Source organism: Pongo abelii, chromosome 10, assembly GCF_028885655.2.
Source record: "Pongo abelii isolate AG06213 chromosome 10, NHGRI_mPonAbe1-v2.0_pri, whole genome shotgun sequence".
In the NCBI taxonomy this organism is placed as follows: Eukaryota; Metazoa; Chordata; class Mammalia; order Primates; family Hominidae; genus Pongo; species Pongo abelii.
Window position 1 is genome coordinate 37,018,370 of NC_071995.2, and position 12,377 is coordinate 37,030,746.

The 12,377-nt window shown below is 38.0% G+C and overlaps 1 protein-coding gene across 12 annotated transcripts in view; it reads right to left on the reverse strand.

Moving 5' to 3' along the window:
- The window catches only part of KIF21A (kinesin family member 21A), a 155,387-nt gene that overhangs the window by 122,402 nt on the left and 20,608 nt on the right, over positions 1 to 12,377 (reverse strand). The window contains exon 1 of one of the 12 annotated variants that reach the window (XM_054527106.1): positions 2,248 to 2,377. The exons of the other annotated variants lie outside the window; for them this stretch is intronic. Coding sequence (XP_054383081.1) covers positions 2,248 to 2,255 — 8 coding nt within the window. The 5' untranslated portion in view covers positions 2,256 to 2,377. Of the gene's footprint in view, positions 1 to 2,247; positions 2,378 to 12,377 lie in introns of those variants that run through there. 12 annotated transcript variants of the gene reach the window in all.

Below are 12,377 nucleotides of genomic sequence, written 5' to 3' on the forward strand. Positions count from 1 at the left end.
TAACTTGTTACAACAACAGTAGGAAACTAATACAAGGATCAATAAAAGAAGAAAATATAATGAAACTGAGTTTATCTCCACCTAATAATATCAAATCTAAAAAGCAAAATTTGACAGAACAAAAGAAACTGGTAAGTCCATTATCATAGTTGCATAATGTTAACTCACTACTCTTAGTAACTAATAAAGCAGACCAAAAAACAAATTAGAAGAGATATGAAAGATTTAAGCAATACTATTAACTATCTTGACCTATTTGACTTTTATAAGACACTACACACAACCACTGTAGAACACACATTCTTTTCAAGCACACAAGTAACATTTACTGAAACAGACCATATGCTGAGCCATAAAGCAAGTCTTACAAATTCAGAGAACTGAAATTATACCAAGTTTTTTTGCTGCCCACAGAGGAATTAAACTAGAAATAAAAATAGAAACATCTAAATAATAATAATAATAAATTTTAAAAAACAACAACAAAAAACCTCTATATACTGGAAAATAAGACAGCTCTCTCTCTCTCTTCCTCCTCCCCTGCAAAATTCTCCCCTGCAATGTTCTCATACCCTGGAGGAATGGAGGGAGGGAGGGAAAGAGAGAGAATTCTCCCTGTCCTAAAATGTCACCACCCTCATTCAGATTCATCTTGGTGTTTACCACTGCTCGCCTTCTCTGTAAAGTTTTTCCTTTTGCCCTTCCACCAATTCCTGCCTCTCTTCAAGGCCTAACTTAAACCTTGCCTTTGCCATAAAGCAGGCCCTAATTGCTTTTTGTCCATAATGATCTCAGCTTCCCCTCAACTTTTAAACTAGATATTGTCCATGCCTCTTTTAGCTCTCAACCACCTCTTATCCTAAAGTCTTATTTAAATATTTTATGTGGGTAAACACTAATTCTTTAATAAGAATGCCAACTGTTTAATGATATAATCTATACCTTATAGCCTTGATACACAGACCAGAAACAGGAGCATCAGCCAAGGAGTTTGTTAGAAACGGTGGTCTGAGACCCCACCACAGACCTAATAAATTAAAATCTGCATTTTAACAAGATCCATAGGTGACCGGAATACATATTTAAGTTTGAAATGTTATGCCTTATAGTGCTTCTCTTTAATCCACCACAATATATTGCACATTGTAAGCAATTTAATAAATACCATTCAAATTGTTTTAAAAATATAACACGTATACATTTATTTTTTATTCTTTTAAAGACAGGGTCTTCCTCTGTTACCCCAGCTAGAGTGCAGTGGCGTGATCATGGCTCACTGCAGCATCAATCTCCTGGGCTCAAGTGGCCCTCCTGCCTCAGCCTCCCAAGAAGCTGGGACTACAGGCATGCACCACCATGCCCAGCTAATTTTTATGTATTTTATTTTTATTTTTAGAGATGGGGTTTTGCTATGTTGCCCAGGCTGATCTTGAACTCCTGGCCTCAAGCAATCCTCCCTCTTCAGCTTCTCAAAGTGCTGGGATTATAGGTATGAGCCACTGTACCTGGCCTGCTGCTAATTTTTTTTTTTAAACAGTCTCCTTCTGTCACCCAGGCTGGAGTGCACTGCCACGATCTCAGCTCACTGCAACCTCCACCTCCTGGGTTCAAGAGATTCTCCTGCCTCAGCCTGCTGAGTAGCTGGGACTACAGGTGCATGCCACTGCACCCAGCTAATTTTTGTAATTTTTTTTTTGTAGAGACAGGGTTTTTACCATATTGGCCATGCTGGTCTCGAACTCCTGACCTCAGGTGATCCACCCGCCTCAGCCTCCCAAAGTGCTGAGATTACACGGGGGCGTGAGCCCCAGTTCCCTGCATGCTGCTATATTTTTAACATCCAAAGAACACATAATAAATTTAAGGTAAAAAAAATGTATATTCTCAATAAGTACAATGATTAATGGTATTTTAATAGACACTTGTAAAATCCAAGCACATGGCAACATGATGTTTCTCCTGCCTGTTGTCTAGACATTATGATGCAAAAGATATTTAAATGTTTGACTAGTCACTAAGAATAATGACCCATGATGAATAACAAACTGAATGGTTGTTTATGCCTACTCTACCATCAAGTGGATGAAAGGACTTGTTGAAAAGTAATTAGCGCCCAGGTTTGGTGGCTCATGCCTTTCATCCCAGCACTTCAGAAGGCTAAGGTGGGCAGATCGCTTGAGCTCAGGAGTTCAAGACCAGCCTGGGCAACATGGTGAAACCCTGTCTCTACAAAAATACAAAAATTACCCGGGCATGTGTCTGTAGTCTCAGCTCCTCAGAAGACTGAGGTGGGAGGATTGCTTGAACCTAGAAAATGGAGGTTGCAGTGAGCTGAGGTTGCACCACTGCACTCCAGCCTGGGTGACAGAGCCAGATCCTGTCTCAAAAAAATAGAAAAAAAATTAATTAGCAATATATCTATTACAATTAATGCATCTCCATAATTAGAGCAATAACTCTTTACAAATACCTACTTTTGAACTACCTGAGTCCCACGTCAAGCCCTCAAAGATATGATACTTAATTTTGCTTCAAAATGCTGCACTGAAACTACTTCTAGATTTTAATAAATGTTATACAGTTTTCCAGAGTACCAAAAATCTCTCATGCATTTATGAAATTTTTAACAATCTCATTTAAAACAAACAAATATGAATTCAGCCTTCAATCATTCTGGAGGACCTATCCCAGTGATTTTGAAATTTGAATTTGAAAGCACCTGTTTTAGTGTATTTCTTTTTTGTTTTGAAACCATTAACACAGCAAATCTTTTAGGAATGCCTCCTCTATTTTTTCAGGTCAAACATCCACTTAATTTTAATTACCTAACTGAACTTCTTCTTTATAAAAAAAGAATACAGCACTGGAGAAGGTGCCATTAAGAATAACTAAAATTTTGTTATCTTGACCCTGTAGTATCTAAAAATCTTTGTTTCCAGTTTAAACAGATAAATTAGTAGCTTATATTGCATGCCTAGGTTCTTACATCCATTTTGGAAACAATTGGTCAATTCTTCCCTCCTGCCCCTACCTATTGAATGCTATTCCACTTAAACAAAACATCAACACCTACTCCTTTGCGTTCCTTGACCAGGTGAAATACTTAAAAGAGGTTCCTTGGGGACAACAAGAAAGTGTGTCAGATAGATGCCTACTGTCATATCTCACTTCTTTATTCTAAAAGAACAAAATTAATTCTGACAGATAATAACTTTGAAGTTCTACAATGAATCACTAATTCAAATTACTTCAAAACTGTGAAATAGGAACTAAAAAATGATACACACATCATAGAATACAAAAATGTACTCAGGGCCAGGCACAGTGACTAATGTCTGTAACCCAGCTGAGGAAGATCGCTTGAACCCAGCAGTTGGAGGCTGCAGTACACTATGATTGTGCCACTGTACTCCAGCCAGGGTGACAGAACAAGAACTTATCTCTAAAAATAAAAATAAAATAAAAATGTATTCAGGTAGCCTCCTCTTTTTTTGCCATAATAAGATGACCATCAAATTTAACATATGGAATTAAAGCTATTTTAAGTGTAAATAGTTATCTCATAAAGTTGTTTTCCCACAAAAAATGTAATATTTGAGGCCTACAGTCCTGACAGATAAGATCAACAAAATACCATTTTAAAAAATTTAGTTGTTGCAGCTAGTGAAAGTTTTGCACCAACACCCACAAAATGGGCATAAACATATGTTTCGGTTTCACAAAGGGTTCAGATGTACTCTAGTTTAAAAGCTTGGAAATCTCACTTGATTCTTTCTTTTCCTTTATATATTAGCAGAAATATTCAAAATCATTCTATATACTTAACATGTTTCACTCAAGGAATTAGGCATAATTATTCTTGCTGTTATCAGGAATGGTCATATAAAGATTATGTTTTACCCAATTGTCCTTTTTACTCTCTCCTCTCCCACAATTTATTCAATGACAAAAGGGCAGCTGTGCAGAAAGCAAACCAAAAATGCTCACTATGAAACCATTAATGGCTATTACATTACTGTCTCTAATACTTTATTATCAAAAGATCTAGCTGATACTTGGCTGACAACCATGTACTACAAACATAGTCTGAAAATCATCTTTAAGAAAGAATTTAAAGCTCTAAATGGCTCTTAAAGAATTCTACACAGTCTTGGTAAGCATCTCATCCAGTTAAACGTAAGACCTAAAGATCAAACAGACACACTAGCTGTTGACAATTAGGGAGTCCCAGAAGCACCATAACTCTGGGAAGAAATCCATGCATGCAAGCTGGTAAAAACAGGTAGGTCTAGCAGTAGGCAGAGAACATTAGGAAAATAAGGTTAAGCAGCAGGCAGTGAAGTCTAAGCAGATATGCAGTCGGCCTCAGGAAAATAATGTCAGCAGGTATAAGAGACCCAATCACAAAGATTTACTTTGATTTATAACAAAAATTTAGAGAGTCAATCAACAAATGTTTATTGAAGGCCTCACGAATTAGTCACTGTTCTGAATACTGGAGATCTAGATATTAATAAAATGATGAAGATTACTTACTATATACAAGGTTCTGTGCTAAACATTCTGTGATTACAAGTGTTTTGTTTTTTGGGGTTTTTTTTTAGTGGAATGGGTTTATCAGAGAGAAAAAAAAAGCAAAGCAAAATCAGCCTAGGACTGGGAAAACACCATCAAAACACGGCAAGTAACTGTTAAAGGTCACTGTGGACAAGCCTAATGAAGTCAGTCTAAACGTACCTGAGAAACATTGCAAATCTTTCTTAGGAAGGCTGTTCAACAGAATTGAGTTCCTGGCCTTTCCTTAAGTCAGTTTTTTTTGTTTTGTTTTGTTCCTATAGTTAAATTCAAAATCAGGACGGAAATTTTTTTTAAAGTCTGGTAGAGAATGCTTCTTTTTTTTTTTTCTTTTTCTTTTTTTTTTTTTCTTGTTGAGATGGAGTCTTGCTCTGTCGCCCAGGCTGGAGTGCAGTGGCGCGATCTTGGCTCACTGCAAGCTCCGCCTCCCGGGTTCACGCCATTCTCCTACCTCAGCCTCCGGAGTAGCTGGGAGTACAGACGCCCGCCACCATGCCCGGCTAATTTTTTTGTATTTTTAATAGAGACGGGGTTTCACCGCATTAGCCAGGATGGTCTCGATCTCCTGAACTCGTGATCCGCCCGCCTCGGCCTCCCAAAGTGCTGGGATTACAGGCATGAGCCACCGCGCCCGGCTGAGAATGCTTCTTTAAAACATAAACGATTTTAGCTCCCTTATATCTGAGAAGCTTTCCATGACCTCATCTTCCACTTCTGTAACCTGGCAGGTCATTAGAAAAGACACTTTATTAGTGTCCCTCCCAATCTGCAGGAGATATTTCAAGCTTCACATCTCAGCTTCACATTTTGTTACCTCTTTGACTTGACTTTAACTCCTCCCACCTTTCCCTCTCCCCACCTACTCTCTATTCCAACAATGTTGGCCTGCTTTCTATTTCTGAAACATGCTGGGGAATTTCCCACTCCAGGGCTATTGTATTTGGATTCCCTCTGCTTAGACAGCTCTTCCTCTAAATACAGGCATCACATCCTTTGACCACTTCTTTCAAGTACAAGTGTTATTTGGTTGTTGATATTAGTTCAAGGAAAGCTTAATGATGAACTAACCAGTAAACAAAGCTGGTAACTAAGGTGCAGGGAGCAACAAGCCAGGGTACAAATTACTGGAATAGTGATATAAGTCATGGCCAAAATTCAGTTCCTGGAATCAAGCTATTGAAGAGCCAATAATAAAGTTTTAATTCATTCAGAAAGAAAAAAAAAGTTTATACCTATACCAAGTACTAGAGATGAAAAAAATCAAAAAGGCAAGACCCGGCCCTAGTCACTGCTCTTTTAATTAATATTCTCTGATACTCTCAAAGTCTCTGGTTTGTCATCTTTAAAACAGGAATAACAATAAGCTGATTAAAATGCTCAAGTAAAAAAACTTGACAGCCAGGCGTGGTGGTTCATGCCTGTAATCCCAACACTTTGGGAGGCCAAGAAGGGCGCATCACCTGAGGTCAGGAGTTCAAGACCAGCTTGGCCAACACGGCGAAACCCCGTCTCCACTAAAAATACAAAAATTAGCCAGGTGTAGTAGCAGGTGACTGTAATCCCAGCTACTCAGGAGGCCGAGGCAGGAGAATCGCTTGAACCCGGGAGGTGGAGGTTGCAGTGAGCCAAGATAGCACCACTGCACTCCAGCCTGGGTGACAGAGTGAGATCTGTCTTAAATATATATATATATATATATATATATATATATATATATATATGTATACACATACATATAAATAAAAAAAAAAAACCTTGAGGATTCACTCTCTAATCTGCAAGGAGCCATACAAATGTTAGCTATTACTATCATTCATTAACAGACTATAGCATTAACTCAATCATTAAATAGTAAACACCAGAACTAGCATGAAGGCCATGTGTGTGAATGGCTAGGAGTGGGGCCAGAAGAAAAGTGCAGTATATAAGACATTAATGAGAAGGAAACAGGATTTGGCTACAACAAGGGGTACATAAAAAAAAGAAATTTTAAAAATGTATCAGAAGACACAGTGTTATGGGAGAGAATGATAGAAAAATATGGCAGTACTAAATTGGGGGTGGGGAAGAACTTTGAAAAACATTAAGTATGAATACAACATCTAAAAATGCCAGAATCACGTGAGGAGAACAGAAAATTCTCAAGTAGATACAATTTTGTTCAGTCATGATTATATTTTCCAATATCAATGATACTGACAATTATAGCTTTTAGATTTTACCAAATTTTCCACTATTTATATCATGTTATGAAACACACAAGAAATGAAAATATATAGCCGGCTACTTTTTAACCAGTAAGGGAACAGTCATGTGAGGCTTCTTTGTATCACTTAGCAAATGTAGCATACAAGGAAAAGATATGGCTTCCTTCATCTTCTTACCTATTGAGTTCTAGAAAGGCTATACAACCAACAAAGCAATACCAATAACACTTAATCTGTGGTCAGATCACCCTGGAAAGATTTGCTCCAAGGAATGCTCATACTTTACTGGTCTACATCATTATGACACTATTATATTCAGTCAGGTATTGAATAATTTAAAACCTGAACTAGGGCGCGACAAAGGGAATGGAAAATATATATATTATTAATATAAAAGACAGTATGACAAGTATGACAGTATGACAAGAAGCTCTACCACTTAAATTTTACTAGTGGGAATCCAATTTGGTCCAACTTCTGGGCAATGTCTAATTCTGTCATTTAAATAAGCAAAGAATTGGCTGGGTGCAGTGGCTCATGCCTGAAATCCCAGCACTTTGGAAGGCTAAGGCAGGTGGATCTCTTGGGCTCAGGAGTTGGAGATCAGCCCAGGCAACATGGTGCAACCCCATCTCTACAAAAAATACAAAAATTAGCCAAGCATGGTGGTGTGTGCCTCTAGTCTCAGCTACTCATGGTGCTAAGGCAGGAGGATCCCTTGAGCCTAACAGGTGAGGAGATTGCACCACTGCATTCCAGCCTGGGCGACAAAACAAGACCCTGACTCAAAAAAAAAAAAAAGAGGAAAGAGTAGCTATAGACAGAAAAACATCCAGAAAACATTGATTTTGTAAGGTCTAATCTATATCTGGACTGAGGTGATTAGTAACACTTTTGAGACCTGCCCAGTTAGTAATTCGGTAGGAATGACCCACATACATGAAGTAATATGTTAAGTGATGAAAACATAGCAAACATTGTTCAATCCCCTCCAAAAATGCAAACACCTCTCTTGTTACTTGGGTAACTGATACATGAAAACAATATACGACTTCCTAGAATTTTCTGAGTTCATTATCTGTTGTTCCTAATATCTGATTATGATACTTTACCTGGGCACATAAACATCAGAGTGTTTGGGAAATACTAGAAAAGTATAGACGCAACAGAAATCAAGAACGGAAGCCATTTAATTCAGAATGTTCCTCTATGAATGGTGAGCACTCAAGCTTCTACAGTAGCATCAGTGAGAATTCACCATTAATAAGTTAAAGGAAAGTCTGGTTTTACAATAAGAGAAAGTTGCTAAATGACTATGACAAATGATGATGTTACACCATTGTGTTATAAGAACACCCACAAATTACCAAAAATGTAGCATTTATGTGATACAATTAGTGCAGCCCCCAGAACATGTTCCATTGGCTTAATTGCCCTTTGTTTCAGGGAGGAATTAACATTTGCTAAGCAACTACTATGTGCCAGGAGCTGTACTTAGAATCTACATTTGTTATTTTATTAATATTTGCTATTTGTTCAATTACAATTTCTCAAACAGTGGTTTTGTTTTGTTTGGTTTGGTTTTCTCTTAAGCGGAAAAGGCACAGTATCTAACTTGCATGTGAATTTGGTTCAATGGCTGGATTCATACAAGTAAATACGGTATTTGTTAAGTGAATGAATAAATGCTGAAGAAATGAATGAATGGCATGAAATGGTATGACATGGAAGGGTATGGTTTAGTAGTGGCTCTATTCTGAAAGCTCCACTTACAGGAGTACTCTGTTGACAAATTCCTAGGTGTATTTCTAACAGTAGAAATGCCTTGGAAACAGATTCATAAACTTTAGAGCCACAAGGAATCTTGGAGGAGATCCTTTAGTCTAACTCTCTCATTTTAAAGATGATGCCAAGAGAAAGCAAGTGATTTGCCTAAAGTTAACTTATCTAGTTACTGTAAGATGCAAGGCTCAGCCCTGGGTCCTATAATTTCCATTCCTATAGTGTAAACAGTTCCTTTTTGCTACTCCCTTGAGGGTTGATTGAAGCTCCTATGTGAAGGAACCATATTGACCAGTAATGTTTACTATGAAATCACTTGAACTATCAGTATATATAAAATACTCGCATTTACATCAAGATAGGGAAAGGATTTTTCTTACTGCCTCATAATTTAAATGAAAGTCTCAAGGAAAGTTGCTAGACACAGTCTCACATGACTTACCAAAAGGTAGCCAAACTGGCCCTTCAACCATAAGCCCTTTATCATTCATCTTCAGGCTATATAAGATAAGGCTAAAGATTCATGGTGGGGATATTTTGAAGAAATTCCAAGTTATAGAGAACATTGTTTTCTCTCTTCCTCTCCAAAGTATAAGGAAGTAGAATACCTCTCCTGTGTCAAGACAAATGAGGGGGTGGCCCAAGATTTTACTTTCAGAAATTGAAGACCTAAAAGAAGAGAATTCTGGCATCTCCATTCCGCAGAACTCAAGCACATCCCATCTCAGTATGTCCGTCTCATAGAAGACAGGCCCATCTCAGAGTGTCCACCCGGAGAGGAGAGGTGAGAGTTCTGGGAAAATCTGATGTGTCCTCTGGAGACCAGATGTATATATAAACACAGAGAAATGGCAACTGCTTCTCACCTGGAAAAGTCTGAAGACAGAAAGTAAAAAAAAAAAAAAAAAATGAGAGGGCAGTAACTCAACAAGCAAGCTGCACTTTTGCTGTTTGACGAGTCATAGATATATGATACTTCTCATTGCCCAACTGGACAAAATGAGAATGGCCCGAGAATATGCCATTTCACTGGAATTTTGCTAAGGAAAGTTGACTACAGGGGCAAAGGTACATTTGCTGTAAGAGGCTATGGGTATATGAGGAGAGTAAAGAGGTAACAGGAGCCAGGGGATTCCCAAGAGGTCAGACAGAGAGTAGAACTCTCATCACAGATGTAGCAAGGAAGCTGCCCTCAGGAGGCTTTACAAAGAACCTAAGGGTGTAATGGCCAGCTAATGAAAGCAAAAGAGAACTATAAAGAACATCAAGCAAAGAACTACAAAGAACACTAAGTTTAAAAAAAAAAATCTGCTCTTCTTCCTCAAATGTGTCTCCACTCCCTGTTTTGAAGACCCAGAAACAGCAAAGTGAGTATGGAAGGAGGAATGAAAGAGCAAGTTGAGGCAGTAAGGCGAGTCCCCCTTTCCCACTGTAGGCCATTGAGTCTTCAGTCAGGATGGAGCTAGATGGAAAGAAAAGAACAGCAAATTGGATGTTTTTGGTTTAGATTAGGCAGTACTCTAATTCCTGAAAATGACACCATTCTTACAGCTAAAAGTAAGTTGAAAGTAATGAGATCTACCCATGAGGCTGAAAAGAAAAAAAAAAATCAGACAAATCCTGAATGAAGCATAAACCCAAATTTCCTAGCTGTGACCCACCAAATTCAACCCACCCAACAAACCAGTTATACAGTCTTCAGGAATCAGGTTTGAAAGAACAACTTTATGATCTAGGGAAACGCTCTTCATTTAACAACAACAAAAAAATGAAGTGAAAAATGAAGGAAAACTGTACATACAATAGGATTCAATTTAGGGTTAAAGACACGTGTCACATAGTGACATTTTAGTCAATGACTGACCACATATACAACAATGGTCCCTTAAGATTATAATACTGTGTTTTTACCATACATTTTCTATGTTCAGATCTGTTTAGATACACAAATGCTTACCATTGTGTTACAATTGCCTACTGTACAATGTTCAGTAGCATAACATGCTACACAGGTTTGTAGCTTAGGAGCAATACGCTCTATCATATACCCTAAGTGTGTAATAGGAGCAATACGCTCTATCATATACCCTAAGTGTGTAATAGGCTATACCATCAAGGTATAAGTATACTCTATTATGTTCACACAACCACAAAATTGCCTAACGACACATTTCTCTGTGTTGTTAAGAACATACCCTGTTTAAGCAAAACATGACTGTAATATAAGATTATATTAAAAATATGATAGGCAGATGGCCAAGCGCAGGGGCTCAAGCCTGTAATCCCAGCACTTTGGTTGGCCAAGGCAGGTGGATAACCTGAGGGCAGGAGTTCAAGACCAGCCTGGCCAACATGGTAAAAACCCTTTCTCTACTAAAAATACACAAATTAGCCGGGTGTGATGGTGCATGCCTGTAGTCCCAGCTACTCAGGAAGCTGAGGCAGGAGAATTGCTTAAACCCAGGAGGTGGAGGTTGCAGTAAGCCAGGGTGTGCCACTGCACTCCAACCTGGGTGACAGGCCAAGAGTCCATCTCAAAATAAATAAATAAATATATATATATAATTTATATATATACACATATATATTTATTTATATATAAATAAAATATATATAATTTTATATATTATATAATTATATATATAATTTATATATAAATAATAAACATATATATGGCAGAAATAAAATAACATTTTTTAAATTTATCTGAGTGGTGAAATTGTTATAAATTTTCCAAAATGGACAAATAGTACCTTTTTGGGGGGGTGGGGGGCAAACTCTCACTTTATCACCCAGGCCTGCGTGCATGGCGCCATCATAGCTCACTGCAGCCTCAGCCTCCCCTAGCTCAAGCGATTCTCCCACCTCAGCCTCCCAAGTAGCTGGGATTACAGGTACGTACCACCACATCCAGCTAATTTTTGTATTTTTTTTATAGAGAAGGTTTCACTATGTTGCCCAGGCTGATCTCAAACTTCTGAGCTCAAGTGATCCACCTACTGTGGCCTCTCAAAGTGCTACAATTACATGCATGAGCCACCATGCCCAGCTGCAAACAGTACTTCTACAATCAGAGAAAAATAATTAACCCTTGCAAGTAGTCTTGTGAAAAAAATAGAAAAATTTTTCCTACAAAGTCTTTTCATCTTCTTTTCAGTGTGACTAGTATTGTTCTAAATTTTGCTGCCAAAAGCAGCTGTGCTAATAATATCAGATGATAAGACTACAATCCTTGAATTTCAGGGCCAGAAAGATAACTAGTCAATATGTTATTCACCCAAGACTGTCAATAAGACAAGACAATAAAACGGTAGGCCACTGCTATGAAAATATAAATCATCAATTACCCTCCCACCTCCTCTCCGTGGTATCATGGGACACCTCAAAACTTTAATTAGCCACTTTTTCCCAGTTACCAAAACATCTCCACCCCTAGCAAAACTAGCCATCTAAGGCCTTCAAGTTGTTCTTTGGTCTGAAATATGCCAAAAGTTCATCAAACTGCTGTTCACCAAAGTCTCCACCAGAAGTGCAAGCTTCCAAGATCATCCTTCAATATAAAAATGTTCATTCAACACTGCTCTAAATATCCTCTAATTTGGCCCCATCGTCTATCTTTCATTTCCTTCCTAAATACTTCCACTGTGTGTTGAAAATCATCATCTGCCATCAGCAGTATAGTGTGGTTATTGCCTGGAACACTAGAAGGAATCAAATCTAGCACTGCCACTTCCAACTCTGTGACCAAGGGCAAGTTTCTTAACTTCTCAGTTTCCTCATTCATAAGGTGAGACTAATAATAGTACCAATATT